General features: G+C 44.4%; 1 protein-coding gene across 3 annotated transcripts in view; it reads right to left on the bottom strand.

The window, feature by feature from the left end:
- The window catches only part of brinp1 (bone morphogenetic protein/retinoic acid inducible neural-specific 1), a 403,545-nt gene that overhangs the window by 33,600 nt on the left and 350,472 nt on the right, over nucleotides 1-19,473 (bottom strand). For all 3 annotated transcript variants that reach the window (XM_073052225.1, XM_073052228.1, XM_073052227.1), the window contains one exon: nucleotides 18,773-18,878. In XM_073052225.1, coding sequence (XP_072908326.1) covers nucleotides 18,773-18,878 — 106 coding nt within the window. The remainder of the gene's footprint in view (nucleotides 1-18,772; nucleotides 18,879-19,473) is intronic.

Below are 19,473 nucleotides of genomic sequence, written 5' to 3'. Positions count from 1 at the left end.
GCATTTTGTGTGTGTTGCAGGGAAAAATATATTTTTTTTGTGTGTTTATGTCACCTATGGCTAGATGTTAGAAATTTCTAATTTAATTTTACCCCTGGCATACTTGATTAGAATTGATTTATTGCCAGAAACGTAACACCCATTAAAAAGCATAAAATGCTGCAAAGTATTTTAGTTTCCAACCACATCATCGATAGTTACGCCAATTTCTCAGCATCTCTTTACTTTTTGGTGATCAAATAATCTGAAGAAAGATTATATCTTCTAAAAATGCTGAGAAAGTACCTAAGGGACTGATAATGTGGAGGTCCGATTTCCACGGACTCAGCTGACAATACTCAGTGAGAGAAACTCTCCAGCTATAATTGGATACGAGTGCTGTTATTACTGTAGGTTGTCACACTGCAGGGAGGTAAAGCTCTCAGCATAATAACTGTTGATGGAAAGGATTCAAATCGGATTCAATCTTAAAGGATGCTGCTGTTACCTTTTGCTGCTTTAATGTTGGGGTAGTTTCTTGCTTACTGAGCAAATATTGCCTTTTTGAGCACTCCTAAACTGCCCTACTTGAAGAGATTGTTCTGAAGAGGAATGTTATATGCAAGAGGCTGAATATGACCAGCTTGCCTAAGTTGATTCTTTTAAAGGGCCTTATCAAACTGCTTAACATTTGATTCTGTTACCCTTTAGGGGGTATATTCCTGATCATTTGTTTTTGGAACAAAATCTCTCTTCATTTCTCTGTTACTAAAGTTATTTCAATTAGATCAGTGATTTTTAGTAAATTGCACAAATGAATCAGTTCTTTGTAGAATTTGCCATTGCACCCTTGTCATTCCAAATATGTGAACTCCAGAACCGGGCAGATGAGATTTCAACTTTGGTTTCTTTCCTTTCCTCTTCAGTAATATTTCCAATTCTCCTTTGGACTGGAGTCAAAATCCCAACCAGATCAAAATAAGATGTAGGGGAAGAAGCCAGTTACTTTAAGGAGTAGGTGTTGTTGAAGGGAGGGAAAAGTTATAGAGGAGGTTGTAAGGAATCATTCAAGACTCACACAAGTGATCATGATGCTATCTCAATATATTTAACCAATGAACAGCCGCATCATACACAACAGCAAGACTGATCCTTCTCCTGTGCCAAATAAGTTGACATATAAAAAATATAATAGAAAAATATAATAATGTAACATTATATATCACATAAAATTATATATATATATTATATTTTATATATTATATATAATTTATAAAAATATAACATTAATTTAAAATATCACTAAGAGTAGGCCATTCTTCTTTCTAGCCTCTTCTGGCATTCACTACAATCATGGCTAATCCCCAATACTATATTCCCCCTTTCTCTTGACATCCTTTGGTATTGATAAATTACCCAGTTTCACACTTCCTTCAAAAACTTTGCCTCCATAACTTTCTATGGTGCACAGCTTCCTGGATTCACAACTCTGTGTGAAGAAATTTCTCCTCAGCTCAGTCTTATCGTGAGACTATAATACCTGGTTCTAGAATCTAACATTCATGGAAAACATCCTTTTTGCATCTAATCTGTCAAATATATATTTAACAACTTCCATGGATGCTATAGGTGTGCGATGGAGAGTATATTGACTGGTTACATCATGACCTGGCATGGAAACACATACACTCTTAAATGGGAAAGCCTGCAAAAAGTAGTGGATACAGTCTCGTTCATCACTAGAAAAGCCCTCCCCACCATTAAGTACATCTTCATGGAGACCTGTGCAGGAAAGAAGCATCCAACATAAGATCCCCACCCTCCAGCCCATGCTCTCTTCTCTCCGCTGCCATCAGGAAAGAAGTACAGAAGCCTAAGGACCCACATCACTAGGTTCAGGAACAGTCAACCATCAGCTCTCTTGAACCGGAGGGGATAACTTCATGCCTCAACACTGAACTGTTCCCATAGCCTATGGATCCACTTTAATAGACTCTTCATCTCATGTTCTCAATATTTATTGCTTATTTATTATTATTATTCTAATTACTATTATTCTCTTTCACTTTGTATTTACTGTGAATGCCTGTAAGAAAACTTTAGGCTTGCACATGGTGAGATATATATATATACCTTGATAATAATTTTACTTCAAACATTGAATCCTGTTCATATTTTGCATGTTTCACTGAGATCCCTTTTCATTGTTCCAACCAAAGTGAAAACACACCTAATCAGCCTAATCACACTTCACATCTTTATGTCATGTCCTCAGAGGAAACATAATTTCTGTTTGTGTGTTTGATTCAGAGAAAGGAATTATTTATTACTTCCAATCAATCTTTGGTAGAAGTACATAATTGTCTATTAAGTGGAATATTTGTCATATACCAAGAGTGAAGAGCTCACTTAATAATCAACAGCTTACATTTTTTGGGTGGGTGTATGGGTGTCTTGGGAGGGGGAGCACCTCTGGTGAAGGAGCTTGTCATGTCCATTGCAGAGTAGCTGTCACAATGGGACATGAAACTGGTCCCAAATGCAGGATCCAGGCACTGAAGTACAAGGGGTAGGACAGGAACAACTAAAGGATAGAACAAGATGGGGAGACTGTGGCGTGCATGAGGGACGTGGCGTTCAAGGTGATCCTGGGGTTCAGAGGGAGTTCAGGCAAGGTAGGATCCTGGAGTTCATGGCAAGGCAGGATCTTGGCTAGGCTAGAGGATGAGTCTATGGGACAAGGAATACTGGGAGGATAGCCCCCTGGGCAGGGCCTGGCCTCCCAGGCAGGAACACAGGGGCCTGGGCAGGTCACGGGGCACCTGGGCAGGTTGCGGGGCACAACCCATCAGAAGCAAGGGGTAGGAAAGGGCAGAGTCCCCCACTGGGCAACTGCAGTCCAGCTTACTTACCCAATGGAGGCAAGGAATAGGAAGGGAGCTTGGTCCAGGGTGACTCTGAGACTGACTCACAGAACTAGTTGATTCACGGTGGATACTCCGAGCTGGGGCCAACAGGACGAACAGAACGAAACCGGGCAAACAGCGCAAGCAGGGCAAACAGGACGACCAGGTCAAAACAGGATAGACAGGCGAGCAGCGCAACAGCACAAACAAGGCGAACCAGGACAACCCCACCCCCCAACTAGACTCAGTCCCAGGGCCCCTTATATACACCTGCCAGCCGATAGGCATCAGGTGCGCTTCCTTAAGCCAAGATGATTCTATTTGCGCTTAAGGGTGAAAGGAGGGACGGCTACAAGACCTGGACTCCGGAGTCCACGGACCGGATCAAGACCCAGAATGCGGACACCAGACCGGACCATAACAGTAGCTCACTCCCCTTTGGCCCCCATTGGACACTCGGCTCTCACCTGAGGCTCCAAGAAGATTCTTTGCATGTGACAGTGGGGCCACACCCCACTACACTGCTTTGACAGGTGGGCTAAACCAGGTAAGGGTAGCTGGCAGCCTCATACCCCGGTGAGGTAGGGACATGCCTGTCCCAGGATGCAAATTCAGTTCCGGCAGACCGGTGGATGACATCTATAGTGAGATCCATCGGCCAGGAATGGTGATAGTGCAATGCTCCCTGGGGAGTGAAGGGCAAGACAAGGCAGAGAAGACATCATGGTTATCCACAGCAACTGAGGAAGACCCCACTTCGTGATGCTTGTTCATACCACTCGACTCGGACATCTGAGGTCAAGAGAGTGGAACTGCCCCAGCACAGTGGCTTTTCCACTTTAAAAACTCTCCCATACAGGTCTCCTGTCATCCTTAGACACGACGGACAGCCACCATATTTTTATGACATCTTAACCACACAAAAATATCCTAATAAAATCTTATAAAATCTGACACAAATAGAGGAAATTTTAATATATGTGACTGTAAGTTTGCTAGTAGCAGGTTTAAACAAACTGAGATTACAATAGGTTTGGAGATAGAATTTCAAATTATAGGGTATAAATTGCTGGTCAAAGAAGCATAATCTGATTTTAACTGACTCTTATTTGTCATAGTGTCATCCAGCCTCATCCTATCAATGAAATTTCCTTTTTTCCATCCATTCCAGTCCTTCTCAAATTAATGTGTGCTTTTTACTTTCTCAGTTCTGATGTAGTGTCATGGATCTGAAAAATTAAATATTTGTTTCCACTAGTGCTGAGTATTTTCAGCAATTTTTGCAGGGGTTCTTCCAGGTTTCTAACTTCTGCAGTTTTTATTCCACTTTTCATGGACAACTGAAGACATTGTTCCCAAGGTTATTTTAAAGGAAGTTAGAAGATTGGACAGAAGAATAGAATATACCATTCTCAGTGGAGAAGTTGACACTGTCGGATCTCACAGATGAGTAATGGCCAGCAGACAGAAAACCAAATCAAGGATTATGTGAATAAAATCAAACTGACAAAGGCAAGTGAACAGGTTGCCTAGTGTACCTCTTGGCCAATGAACATTATTTTTATTGTGGGGTTCAAGATAATAATTGAGGTACGTAAAGCTAACAGTTTATAGGCTTAGGGTAAAGAGAAAGAAACGGGTTGTGAGCAAGAACATTTTCACCCAGAGGATGGTTGCAAACTGTATCAGATTACTTACTTACTTATACTTTATTGTCACCAAACAATTGATACTGGAGCGTACAATCATCACAGTGATATTTGTTTCTGTGCTTCGATTACCAGAGAGATTGGGGACAACATAACCTTTCACAATATTTCAGAGGTATCAGGAAATACATTTGAATTGCCAAGGCACAAAGGATACAGATCAAAGTTCAAAGTTCGTTTATTATCAAAATACATATATGCCACCATATACAGCCCTGAGATTCCTTTTCTTGCGGGCATACTCAATAAATCCTAGAACTCAGGATGGAATCAATGAAAGGGCTCATCCATCAGGATTAACAAACAACCGATGTGCTAATGACAACAAACTGTGCAAGTACAAAAGAAATTAAAAAAAAAATAGTAAATAATAAATAAGCAATAAATATCGAGAACATAAGATGAAGAGTCCTTGAAAGTGAAACTATAGGTTGTGGGAACTGTTCAGTGATGGGGAGAATAAAGTTGAGTGAAGTTATCCCCACTGGTTCAACTGCCTAATTGCTGAGAGGTAATAATTGTTCCTGAACTTGGTGGCGTGAGTCCTGAGGCTCCTGTACCTTTTTCCTGATGGCAGCAGTGAGAAGAAAGCATTGCCTGGGTGGGGGGGGGGGGGGGGTCCTTGATGATGGCTACTAACTTCCTTCTACAGCGCTCCGTGTAGATGTTGTCAATGGTGGGGAGGGCTTTACCTGTGATGGACTGGGCCATAATCCATTACATTTTTTAGGATTTTCTGTTCAAAGGCATTGGTGTACCCCAAGATCAAGCTGGTAAATGGGCAGATTCTGAATGATCAGCATGGAGATGGTAGGCCATAGAGGCAAATGAATTATCCAGTTCACTAAAGAAATGTTTGAGAAGAGGAAACTTAAGAGGCTTCTGAATGAAGGAAGGAAGGCGATGAGATGTTTTGGGAGCAGAAAATGTAAGTGCTGAGCCTGATAACAGAACAACACATCAAGTGACTGGAATGGGGTACACCTGTGTACAATTACTAAGGTACTGAGAAGTAAGTACAAAGAGCCATTCGATATCAAAGAGAAACATCTAAATCAATTTTTCTTACATGGTGAATCTTTGTAAAAGCAGGGTTGACAGAAGTATGATACATATGGTCTACAGAGCAGTCACCTATCTCTCCTTGGTCAGCATTAATATTCTGACTTCTTTTGGTCATTTTGATACAGTCAGTGCGGAAAACATCTGAACCTCACTTCATCATTTTAATTGAAATATCCATCACAAGCAGAGAGCCTCTTAGCTAATTGAATGCAAAAACTGTGTTATTAAATCTTGTTTTGCCATTGCCCCAACATTAACAAATTAGATGTTGGCCTTTAAAATAACCTTTCATCAATTCTGCAGTCACGCCACAATTACCAGATAGAAGTAAATTTGAAAGAGTTCAAAGAATAATAACTATCATCTATTTTTGGAAATATTATCCTTCCCCCATTCCTATAGATGATTCTAATTAAGAAACAAACCTGGCTGCTTTCTTTTTTGTTATTTTGTAATTTAAAATTCCTTCAGGACGGTAATTATATGGCAAACAGGATTTTAAATGATGATATAGTCTGCTGCCTTTCAATTACCTTTCTAAAATTGCAGAGAAACTAAAACATGAGTCCCCTGTGCTCATGGAACTAAACTCCATATCTTGCAGTACTTATTATATATCTTATAGTTGTTATTACCGCGTATCTGAGAGAAAATGGCTCACAGAAATGTCAATTTGCTATTGAATTTCTCCCTGTAGTCAAAAAGCTGCCACTGGATAGTTAAATCCTTAATCAAGTATTAGCTTCAAATACCATCATTTCAAAGTTAATTTAAGTACCATATAATGGCATATACTACCTAAAGAAATACAATATAATTTGTGAAAAAAAACTATATATACTTAAAGATTGACAAGCAACCAATGTGCAAGAGACCACAAATTATGCAAATAAAAATTCTTAGGATGCAGTGGGGTACATCATCAATCATGTAACCTGGGCTCATCAGGTGTTTCAGGTCTTTCAACATCAGACACTCTCATCCAGGCAACTCAACCAGCATTGGTCAGACCCTGGCTTGAGTCCCAGCAGCATTGGTCCACGGGTCACATCTCTTGATCCATAGCCATCTGGAAGGAAGCTCACTCAACAGCCTCTGTGACAGTCCCAGTGGCTCTTTTCTTTGCAGCCCTGTAGTGCTGAGGACAGAGTAGGTTCTGCATGGCAAGCAGCCAGCAAAACCTCTACAAATGACACAGAGTTGTAGAGCCCTTGAAAGTGAGATCTCTAGATTCTGGAATCAGTTCAGAGTTGAGGTGAGTGAAGTTATGCATGTCAGTTCAGGAGCATTATTGTTGTAGGCTTATCACTTTTCCTGAAACTGGTGGTATGGCACATGGGGAATTGTGTTTAATTAAGGCATTGATCCAATAACTCGCATTGTCATTATATTGATATTATTTGTGTAGGCAGGGGTGTGGAGGTACGTATATCCCTTGTTTGAAGAGAGCATGCAGTTAAACCACAGTAATTCCATCTATCCAATTCACTGAGGTGGTGTAATAGTTAATATTTGACTACACTCTACTAAACATAAACTGAGAAGTAGTACAACTTGTTGAGATTAGCTGAGAAGAATCTACAGTTGGAACAATATGATAAATTCCTTGCATGTCTGCAATGTAAATGAAACACTTGGTCAGCACAGTGGCACAGGGAGCTCCAACAACCCACGTTCAAACCCGGTCTTGGATGATGCCTATGTGGAGTTTGTATGAGATTACTGCATTACTTTTTCAGGTGCTGCAGTCCCCTCCACACCCCGAGGATGAGTGGATCGGTAGGTTGATTGGCCACCGTAAATTGTTTCCAATGTTGGTGCCAGTGGCTGAGTTTGGGGTGGTGGGGGAGTTGTAGTAAGAATTAAATGAGATGAGCGTAACATTAATGTAAATGGGTTCTTGTTGGGCAGGACATAACTATCAGACTGTGGACCTGTTTCCCTGTTGTGTTTCTGTGACCATATTACATAATCTAAAACTCGGGCATATGTCGTGAAATTTGTTGTCTTTGCTGCAGCAGTACAATGCAATATATAAAAATAACAATGAAGAAACAAATATGAAATACAATAAGGATATAGTTAAATTAAATAAATAACAAAAATAACAAATAGCATTGAGGTAGTGTTCATGGGTTCAATGTCCATTCAGAAATCAGATGGCAGAGTGGAAGAAGTTGTTCCTGAATCATTGGCTGTGTGCCTTCAGGCTCCTGTACCTCCTTCCTGATGGTAGCAATGAGAACAAGGCATGTTCTAGGTGATGTGGGTCCTTGAGGCAACGCTCCTTGAAGATGTCCTGGATACTACGGAGACTAATGCCCATGATAGAGTTGGCTAAGTTTACAACTCTCTACAGCATATTTGACCCCCCCCCCCCATACCAGATGTTGATGCAGCCAGTTAGAATGTTCTCCATGATACATTTGTTGGAAGTTGCAAGTGTCTTTAGTGGCATACCAAATCTCAAAATCTTAATGAAATATAGCTTCTGCCATGCCTTTGTTTGTAATTGCCTTGATGGCTTGACAAACATTAGTGGGGAGACTGATTCCTCTTATGAAAGAATCTAAATTTATGAGTTACTGTTTAAAAACTAAGGATCAGAAATGAAGCTTGCAGAAGAGGATCACCAGGTTGCTGCCTGGATTAGAGAACATTAGCTTTATTGAGAGGACAAACCTGTACTGTTTTCCCTGGAGTGTTGGAGGCTGAGGGGAGGCATATGAAATGTTGAAAAAGCATAGCAGGGTAGAAATGTCAAATACAAGACCACATAGCTTTAAGGTGAGATGAGGAATGTTTGAACTTGATGTGCGGGCTGTTTTTTTTTTACACAGAGTGGTAGGTGCCTGGATTGCACTGTTAGGATGAAAGCCGACATGCTGGAGGCACTTCAGAAGACATTTAGACAGCCACATGAACATACTGGGAAATTAGAGCCTGAATCATGTTCAGGCAATAGACTTTGTTTTATCTGGCATTATGGATGGAATAGACATCATGGGCAGAGGGGCCTGTTCCTAAGCTGTACTGTTCCACGTTCAATGTTTCATGATCATTCATTAAAGACAGATATTCGTTGAGCAAGTTGGTGAAAGTTTTCCAGGGGAAAACAAACGAGAATGCAGACTTCAGACAGGTTGGCTTTCAGGCTGATGTCTTCTTAATGGTGACACTGCTGAGCCCTCAATAAAAATGCAATATTTGTAAAAATGCTTGCATCTTCAAATAGAAGTTTATGATTCATCAAAAAAATCCAATTAGTTTTTTTTTTCTTTGGAAACCACAGAAAAGCAGAAAAAGATAAAATATTGTTTTTTTCCACTGAGCTAAGAGTAAGAAACATTCCCACATTGCTCTGTCAGTAATAACACTCATTAAAAAATTAGGAAGACATTTAAAACAATGAGCTTTTCGGAACATGACAGAAAACTGATAGAAGCAGAATATTTGATCACTTAAAATTATTGTATATAATGATTTGAAAATAGAATATTTACATGTAATGCCCTGTTTAAGATTTTTACTGCTATGCTGTATGTATTTCATTCTGTAAGAGCATGTTATTCTGCTTTCTGCCTGTTTGGGTTTGAGCTAAGATAAGAGGCTTCGCTGTTCAACTTCGGAATGTGGTATCAGCCAATCAGGATGGTGAAATTGGGAGAAGGTTCTAGAGAATGCTGGGCAGAGAGGTTTTGTGAGGGACACTTGTGTGAATCGAGGTCTTTTTTGGCAGGAGCTGAGAGAAGATGGCTGAGGATGCCATCCCTGTTCCACAAGGTGCTTTGTGCAGATGAATGGCTTCAAGGAGGAAGAACCAATACTCTTGTGGGAGATCCGTCTGTTCGAGACGATTTTGAGCGACATTTGGAAGGGGGTTTGTGCTTTCATGCAGCATGAGGGTCCAGTGTGTGAGTTACAGACGGGTTCAATATGAGCTCCAACTTAAGTGCACATTTGACTGTTTAACTATAATGGGCCCCTTTTGTTGTTTTACTTCTCTTTTGTTTAAAAACGTTAATAATCTAGAGAAAAAAGAAACTTTGTTGTTCTGGTCTGCAGTGAACATTTTTACTAAATTTCAAGAGGATAATGGGCTGACCAAATGCTCTCTAAATAAAATAGACGTTTTTTTAAGCTGATTTGCTCATTGAATCTGGATATAAACATATAACAATTACAGCACGGAAACAGGCCATCTCGGCGCTTCTAGTCCGTGCTGAACACTTACTCTCACCTAGTCCCATCTACCTGCACTCAGCCCATAACCCTCCATTCCTTTCCTGTCCACATACCTATCCAATATTTTTTAAATGACAAAATCGACCTGCCTCTACCACTTCTACCGGAAGATGACAATGCCTACATTTATCGCTCATTCAAACATGACTCCTGTTCTAGTGTATTGCCTGGTCACTTCAGAGGACAATCAAGAGTTAACCAGACTGGAGTAAATTACAAATACGAGGAAATCTGCAGATGCTGGAAATTCAAGCAACACACACAAAATACTGGTGGAACGCAGGAGGCCAGGCAGCATCTATAGGGAGAAGCACTGTCGACGTTTCGGGCCGAGACCCTTGGTCAGGACCCTGCTGCATTCCACCAGCATTTTGTGTGTGTTAGAGTAAATTACAGGCTGTCTCAGGGTTCTGGACACCGGACTATGTACACACCTAAATATCAACCAGCTTCCATAAGATTATTAAATTCAAAAATCTGATCTGCCTAGTAGAGTGAGCTTTTACTGTGTCTCTCCACTTTAAACAATTGTTCTTTTTTACCAGTTAGATGGGCTTTTATGCCATTCATCACAATACTGTGAAGGTATGGTTAACATATCGTGTGAATTTTGTGCATTTTTTGTTGACTCTCAAAATCAACTTAGGCACGTGTATAAATGGAACCCATTCATTACCCAGGGATAGCCTGCATAATCTAAAATGGGTAAAGATGGCAAATTTCCTTCCCTAATAAACAAGATGATTTTATGATTCATGATCATTGCCATTGATATGGACTTCTTATTTTAGATGTATTACTTAAATTTAAATGTTCAGTCTCGTGTTTTGAGAGTAATGGATCATCCCTCTGTATATGAGTACAGTAAATGTAACCACTACCCTTTCAGTCACCAAACACTTCTGTGATTGCAGTTCATTAAGTTTTATAACCTAGGTCCCAATTGGAGATATCTAACAGACTGCTCTATTGCCTGGGCCTGCTGCCTGCTGCAGGTACGTTTCCAACTCATGTTGATTACTTACACACTGGGCTCACTACTGAACATAGTAGAGCAAGTAAATTTACGTAATACATTGAAAACAAGAAGTGCAAATCAATGGCAGTGATGGTGAATCATAAAGCCACCTCAGGTAGTTCAGTCCCAGAGGAGATCACTTTAATTCAAAACTAACACATTAGAAAAGGACGTCTTAGAATAAGACTGTAAGACTATAAGACATAGGAGCAGAATTAGGCCATCTGGCCCATCGAGTCTGTTCCACCATTCAATTATGGCTGATCCTTTTTTCTCTCCTCCTCAACCCCAGTTCCCAACCTTCTCCCCATAACCTTTGATCCCATGTCCAATCAAGACCCTGTCAATCTCTGCCTTAAATACACCCAACAAGCTGGCCTCCACAGCTGCATGTGGCAACAAATTCCACAATTTCACCACTCTTTGGCTAGATAAATTTCTCCACATCTCTGTTTTGAAAGGCCGCCTCTCTATCCTAAGGCTGTACCCTGTTGTCCTAGACTCTCCTTTCCACATCTACTCTGTCTAGGCCTTTCAACATTCAAAAGGTTTTTTACGAGATCTACACACCCCCCCCCCCCCCCCCACCGCCATCCTTCTGAATTCCAGCGAAAATGGACCCAGAGCCATCAAACATTCCTTGTATGATAACCCTTTCATTCCTGGAATCATCCTTGAAAAACTCCTCTGGACCCTCTCCAATGCCAGCACACCTTTTCTAAGATGAGGGGCCCAAAACTATTCACAATACTTAAGGCGAGGCCTCACCAGTGCCTTATAAAGCCTCAGCATCACATCCTTGCTCTTGTATTCTAGACCTCTTGAAATGAATGCTAACATGGCATTTGCCTTCCTCACCACCAACTCAACCTGTAAGTTAACCTGTACTGAATGTGTTTAGTATACCTCTTACATTGTCTATCATTGTGAAGCACATAACAGATAAATCTAGATCAAATTAAAATATGGAAATAGGACATATTTCACCTTTCATATTGCATGATAGGACGATGGAACATGAACCCCGAAAATCCTTATATTGAGAGGTGTTAATATCTTTTTCTAGGAAAAGAGCAATGGAACAGAGAGAGGATCCTGTGTTGCCAAATGGTGGCTTGGTGTTCACGCAACATTTGTATCAAAGCAGTGGAGTTAAGGTAACCTCCCGAACCGTAAATGGAAAAGATTTATATAACTTTTATCCGTGTTAACACCAATTTCAGCTGAATTGTATTAAACTTACACTCACTGGCCACTTATTCTGTACCTCCTGTAAAGTAACCACTGAGTGTATGTACAGTACGTTTTTGATCTTCTGTTGCTGTAGCCCATTCACCTCAAGGTTTTGTATGTTGTGCATTCAGAGCTTTTGGCCCCTTACTTGAGAAAGTATATGCTGATATTGGAGAGGTTCAGAGGAGGTTTGGGAGAATGATTCTGGGAATGAAGGGCTTATGGTTTGAGCAGCGAATGATGGCTGTGAGCCTGTACTCACTGGAATTTAGAAGAATGAAGGGGAATCTTATTAGCTATCAAATGTGGAAAGGTCTGGAGTTGATGTGGAGAGGATGGTGGTCAAGTCTAGGACCAGACGGCACAGACTCAAATAGAGGAATGTCCAAGGAGGAACTTTTTAGCCAGAGGGTGGCGAATCTGGCTGTTGGTTCACAGGTGGAGTTTGTTGCCACAGGTGGCTGGAGGCCAGTTTATCAGTGTACTTATGGTGGAAGCTGATAGGTTCTTGATTAATCAGGGAATGAAAGATTACAGTGAGAAGGCAGGAGAACAGGATTGAGAGGGAAATGGATCAGTCATGATGAAATAGTGGCACAGACTTGATGGGGTGAATCACCTAATTCTGCTTTTATGTCATAGTGTTATGGTCTTATAAAAGATGTTCATTTGTACACCACTGTTGTAATGCACGGCTATTAGAGTTACTGTTCCCTTCCTGTAACTTTGAACCAGTCTGGCGATTCTCTTTTGACCTCTTGCATTAACAAGCCAATCTCACCCACAGACCTGCCAATCACTGGATGTTTCTTTTGTTTTTCACACCGTTTTCTATAAACTCTGGAGACTGTTCTGAAAATCCCAGGAGATCAGCCGTTTCTGAGATACCCACTGATCTGACACCAACAATCACTCCACGGTCAATGTCAGTTCGATCACATGTTTTCCCATTCCCATAGTTGGTCTTACAACAACTGAGCCTCTTGACCATGCCTGCATGCTTTTATTTATTAAGTTGCTGTCACATGATTGGTTGATTAGATTATTAGCATGAACGAGCAGGTGTACTGGTGAACCTAGTAAAGTGGCCACTGAGTGTAATGAAAATGGAACACAAGTGTGGCATAAATTAGAAAGATGAATGTCGAACAACTACTTTCCTTATCCATGCAGTTCTTGAACAAATCAGCACAACCCTAATCACTACAGTTCAGCAACACCATGACCACTTTAATTACCTTGGATTAAAATTTTCTAATTGTATTCTTGTAAAAATGATGTATAATTTAGATTTCTTGAGAACTCCTGCTTATCTGTTGTTATGTGCCCATGATGCTGTTGGTAGTAAGATTTGCATAGTGCTTGAGCATTCGAAAATTTGAAATAGTAAAAATGTTGGTGTAGTGCACACAAAATGCTGGAGGAACTCAGCAGGTCAGGCAACATCTATGGAAAAGAGTACAGTCGGCGTTTCAGCCCAAAACCCTTCATCAGGACTTGGCCCAAAACATCGGCTGTACTTTTTTCCATAGATGCTGCCTGGTCTGTTGAGTTCCCCCAGTATTTTGTGTGTGTAGCTTGGATTTCCAGCATCTGCAGATATTCTCTTGTTCGAAAATGTTGATGTAAGTCCCTCGAGCAAATTTCAACAGTTATACCATGGAGAGCATTCTGACAATTGCTTCGCCATCTGGTATGGAGGAGCCACTGCACAAGACCAGAAAAGGGCTACAGAAGGCAGCAAACACAAGCAGCTCCAACATGGGTACCAGGCTCCCTAGCATCGAGGACATCTTCAGAAGGCGACGCCTCAAAAAGGTAACATCCATTATTAAGCACTCCCTCCATCACCCAGTATATGCCCTCTCCTCATTTCTACCATTGGGGAAGAGATACCGTATAGGAGCCTGATGACACACATTCAATGCTATAGTAACAGCATCTTCCTCTTCACCACTAGAATGGACAATGAACCAGCCCGTGAATTCGCACTATGTTTGCTTTCTTTTCATTTTACTTATTTAATTTTTACATATTTCCTACTGTAATTTATAGCTTTTTATGTATTGCACTGTACTGTTGCGCAAAACAACAAATAAGAGCAACACGCACAACACGCTGGAGGAACTCAACAGGTTGGGCAGCATTCTTGGAAACAAGCAGTCTGTAGCGATGTGCTACTCACAGCGCTGAAATAACGACGCAATTGGTAAGTCGTTTCAAGACTAGTTTATTCAAACTTCGCAGCGCTAGCATTTAATCCCTAGCGCCCGCCCTCTCCGGGCGGAAATGATGTCAGAGGTGCATTACCAAAGTCTCTCCCCACGCGCTGGCTATTTGTGAGCCGGTTCGCCTGCGCAGAAAGTGAGTCGCCACATAACCCCACCTCCCAGAACCGGCGATACACCCCCCAATGTCCACAGTCTGGATCAGCCTCTGTTTGGGAGGCCTGCCTCTGCGCCACAGTACCTGAACCTCGACCGGCTACGCCAAGTCCACATGGGCTGGTTTGAGTCAGTCCAGCGCAAAAACCTCCTCTTTCCCCCCAATGTCCAGAATGTACATGGACCCGTTGTTGTTGATCACCTTGAACGGCCCCTCGTACAGCCGGTGTAGCGGTGCCCAGTGTTCGCCCCTTTGTACAAACACAAACTTACAGTTCTGCAGGTCTTTGGGTACATGGGTTGGGGTCCACCCGTGCTGTGAAGTCGGTACGGGGGCCAGGTTGCCGAGCCTTTCACGTAGTCTGTCCAGGACTGCTGCGGGTTCTTCCTCTTGCTCCCTTGGGGCTGGTATGAACTCTCCTGGGACAGCCAGGGGCGTGCCGTACACCAACTCAGCCGACGAGGTGTGTAGATCCTCTTTGGGCGCTGTGCAAATTCCAAGCAGGACCCGGGGAAGCTCGTCCACCCAGTTATGTCCTCTCAGGCGGGCCATGAGTGCTGACTTCAAGTGACGGTGGAAGCGTTCCACCAGTCCGTTCGACTGTGGGTGTTAGGCAGTTGTGTGGTGTAGCTGCATTCTCAACAGGCTGGCCACAGCCGACCACAGGCTGGAGGTGAACTGGGCGCCTCTGTCGGAGGTAATGTGAGCCAGTACCCTGAAACGTGTTACCCAGGTTGCGATCAGTGCTCGGGCGCAGGAATCGGCAGGTGTGTTGGTGAGCGGGACCGCCTCTGGCCACCTCGTGAACCGGTCTACTATAGATAGGAGGTATTGCACTCTTCGGGACACTGGTAGGGGGCCCACGATATCCACATGAATGTGGTCGAACCTCCGGTGGGTGGGTTCGAACTGCTGCGGTGGAGCTTTAGTGTGCCGCTGCACCTTGGCTGTTTGGCATTGCCCGCACGTTCTGGCCCATTCACTGACCTGCTTGTGAAGTCCGTGCCACACGAACTTGCTGGAGACCAGCCGGACGGTTGTCCTGATAGATGAGTGCGCCAAACTGTGTATGGAGTCGAAAACTCGCCGCCTCCAGGCTGCTGGATGGGGCGAGGTTGGCCGGTAGCTACGTCGCACAGGAGGGTACTCTCACCTGGGCCTACAAGAAAGTCCTGCAGCTGCAAACACTAGACTGTGGTCCTGTAGCTGGGCATCTCGTTGTCTGCCTGCTGCGCCTCCGCCAGTGCTGCATAGTCCACCCCCAGGGGCAGGGCCTGGACAGCTGGTCTGGAGAGTGCATCCGCCACGACGTTGTCCTTTCCCGAGACATGCTGGATGTCCATCGTGTACTCGGAGATGTAGGACAGATGTCGCTGCTGGTGAGCCGACCAGGGATCAGACACCTTCGTGAACGTGAAGGTCAACGGTTTGTGGTCCGTGAACGTGGTGAACGGCCTGCCTTCTAAGAAGTACCTGAAATGCCGGTTTGCCAGATACAGTGCCAACAGCTCCCGGTCGAAAGCACTGTACTTGAGTTCAGGTGGTCGTAGGTGCTTGCTGAAGAATGCCAGGGGTTGCCAGCACCCCTCGATGAGCTGCTCCAGCACCCCACCGACTGCTGTGTCGGATGCGTCCACCGTGAATGCAGTCAGAACGTTCATTCTGGGATGTACCAGTATCGCGGCATCTGCCAAGGATTCCTTGGCTTTAACGAAAGCGGCTGCGGCCTCCTCGTCCCAAGTAATGTCTTTGCCTTTACCCGACATCAGGGTGTACAAAGGGCGCATGATACGGGCTGCTGATGGGGAGGAAACGGTGGTAGAAGTTCACCATACCAACAGAGTTGGGACAGATGCTCCTGATGACAACTGCTGGCTATAAGGATGTCGTCCAAATAGATGAACGCAAAGTCCAGGTCGCATGCCACCGTGTCCATTAGGCCACTGGAATGTCTGTGTGGCATTCTTCAGGCCGAATGGCATTCGGAGGAACTCCATCAAGCTGAATGGGGTGATGAGTACTGTTTTGGGGATGTCTTCAGGGTGCACCAGTATTTGATGGTATCCCCGGACGAGGTCTACTTTGGAAAAGATTCTTGCCCCATGCAGGTTTGATGCAAAGTCCTGCATGTGCGGCACGGGGTAGCGGTCTGGAGTGGTAGCCTCGTTCAGTCTGCGGTAGTCGCTGCATGGTCTCCAACCCCTGGCTGCTTTGGGCACCATGTGCAGAGGGGAGGCCCATGGGCTGTCGGACCTCCATACGATCCCCAATTCCTCCATCCTCTTGAACTCCTCCTTCGCCAGGCGGAGCTTTTCTGGGGGGAGCCGTCATGCACTGGTGTGGAGGGGTGGTCCCTGGGTCGAGATGTGGTGCTGTACCCCGTGTCTGGGCATGGCTGCCATGAACTGCAGTGCCAGAATCGATGGAAAGTCCGCCAGGACTCTGGTGAATTTGTTGTCCAACAGCGTGATGGAGTCCAGGTGTGGGGCCGGCAACTTGGCTTCACCCAGGGAGAATGTCTGGAAAGTCTCGGCATGTACCAGTCTTTCCCATTGCAAGTCGACCAGCAGACTGTGAGCTCGCAAGAAGTCCGCCCCCAGGAGTGGTTGGGCCACGGCGGCCAGTGTGAAGTCCCACGTGAACTGGCTGGCGCCGAACTGCAACTGCACTGTGTGGGTGCCGTAGGTCCATATCGTGCTGCCATTTGCAGCCCTCAGGGTGGGTCCTGGCTTCCTGTTGCGGGTGTCGTACCCCATCAGGGGCAAGTGGCTGATCTCCGCTCCGGTGTCGACCAAGAAGCGGTGTCCCAGCTGTTTGTCCCAGACGTACAAGAGGCTGTCCTGGTGGCCAGCCGCCGTAGTCATTAGCGGCAGCTGGCCCTGGCCCTTGCAGGGCAGGCGACAACGGCGGGCGTTTGTGCCCCACTGCTGGTGGTAGAAACACCACTGTTCACTGGCCTCCTCACTTCTGCCTCTGTATTGTGTGCGCCCCCCTGCCGGGCCTGGTCTGGTTCACTGTTGGGCGCGTGGCCTGGTAATCTGACCGACGGATGCCACGCTCTCCCTCTTGGCTTTCTACAGCTCGTCTGCCTGGGCCGCCACCTTCCGGGGGTCGCTGAAATCTGCGTTGGCCAGCAGCAGATGTATGTCCTTGGGTAGTTGCTCTAGGAATGCTTGCTCAAACATGAGGCAGGGCTTGTGTCCGTCAGCCAGGGACAGCATCTCATTCATCAATGCTGACGGCAGTCTGTCTCCCAAACCGTCCAGGTGAAGCAGGCGGGCACCCCGCTCACGCTGTGAGAGGCCAAAGGTCTCAATGAGCAGCGCTTTGAATGCTTCATATTTGCCTTCCTCCGGGGATGATTGTATGAAGTCCGTAACCTGGGTGGCCGTCTCCTGGTCAAGGGCGCTCACCATGTGATAGTAACGCATGGAATCAGAAGAGATCTGCCGAATCTGGAACTGGGCTTCTGCTTGGCTAAACCACACGCGTGGTCGCAGTGTCTAGAAAGTCGGCAGTTTTAGTGAAACTGCGTGAACAGATGAAGAGTCGGTCATCTTTGGTCCAAATCCCGTTTGGACCGTCGGGGTCACCAATGTAGCGATGTGCTACACACAGCACTGAAATAATGACACGCAGTCGGTAAGTCGTTTCGAGACTAATTTATTCAAACTTTGCGGCGCTGGCATTTAATCCCTAGCGCCTACCCTCTCCGGGCGGAAATGACGTCAGAGTTGCATTACCAGTCTCTCCCCGTGTGCTGGCTGTTTGTGAACTGGTTCGCCTGCGCAGGAAGTGGGTCGCCACAAGTCAACATTTCGGGCCGAGACCCTTCGTCAGGACTCGAAACGTTGACTGCTCAGTCATGACGAAGGGTCTCAGCTTGAAATGTTGACTGTTCATTTGCACGGATGCCGCCCAACCTGCTGAGTTCCTCCAGCGTGTTCTACATGTTACTTTGACCCCAGCATTTGCAGAGTATTTTGTGTTAACAAGTAAGAGTATGTCAGTGATACTAAAAGTGATTCTGATTCTCATTCTTTTACACATCATTTTAGGTATCTTCAGGTTAATATTTCCAACGCTGGTGCATTCCCTTCTGTGGCAACTGGGAACCGGCTTTCTTTGACAAGTACATTGTACAGGCAGTGAGATGTGATGACCATTCTCTTGGCCACTGATGCTCCCACCACCCTCCACCACCGCTCTTTCCATCAAACCCAAGCACTAACCTTGCAAGTGCAGTCTGCTCTCAGGACTCTGCAGTAGTACTGAGCTCACTGAGTCAAGGTTCTCATAGCTGCTACATCCCAATGGTCCGGTCCGTGTCTCGGTCACCTGAAACACAGGCAATATTTGACACTATAAAATCAGCTCCATCTCAAGCACTGCAGTTAAGGCTAGGTTTAAAATAGCACACACTTACCCAATAGTGATTCTCGTTTCTGGCTGAGTGGACTGCTTATGACCTTCCACACACAGCCCAGCTCCAAGAGCTCCAACATTTCCACCACTACTCAATGGTCATGTCTGCCCTCAGCACTTCCATCATCATTATCCTCACCACCAGTTCCCACTTAGTTGCATTTTCAGTACCATAATATAGTTTTTCCTTTCACTCGGTGTCTTGAATATTGACTCAAACTGGACCATAGAGCCAAATATCTCTCAAACTCAACTTGCAAATTTGCAGATGACACCACCATAGTTGGCTCGATCTCAAACATCATGAAGTACAAAAAGGAGGTAAAGAGCATGGGATCAAGACAACAACTTCTCCCTTAATGTCAACAAAAGAAAGGAGCTTGTCTTTGACTTCAGGAAATGGTGTGTAGGAGCACTCTCCAGTCTGTTTGAGTGGAGTTGAGGTGGAGATGGTTGAGAGTTTGAGGTTCCTAGGTGTAAACAACACTAACAATTTGTTCTGGCTTCA

Source organism: Hemitrygon akajei, chromosome 7, assembly GCF_048418815.1.
Source record: "Hemitrygon akajei chromosome 7, sHemAka1.3, whole genome shotgun sequence".
NCBI classification, from domain to species: domain Eukaryota; kingdom Metazoa; phylum Chordata; class Chondrichthyes; order Myliobatiformes; family Dasyatidae; genus Hemitrygon; species Hemitrygon akajei.
The sequence above is the reverse complement of the archived record's forward strand: the minus strand, read 5'-3'. Positions and strand labels throughout refer to the sequence as shown.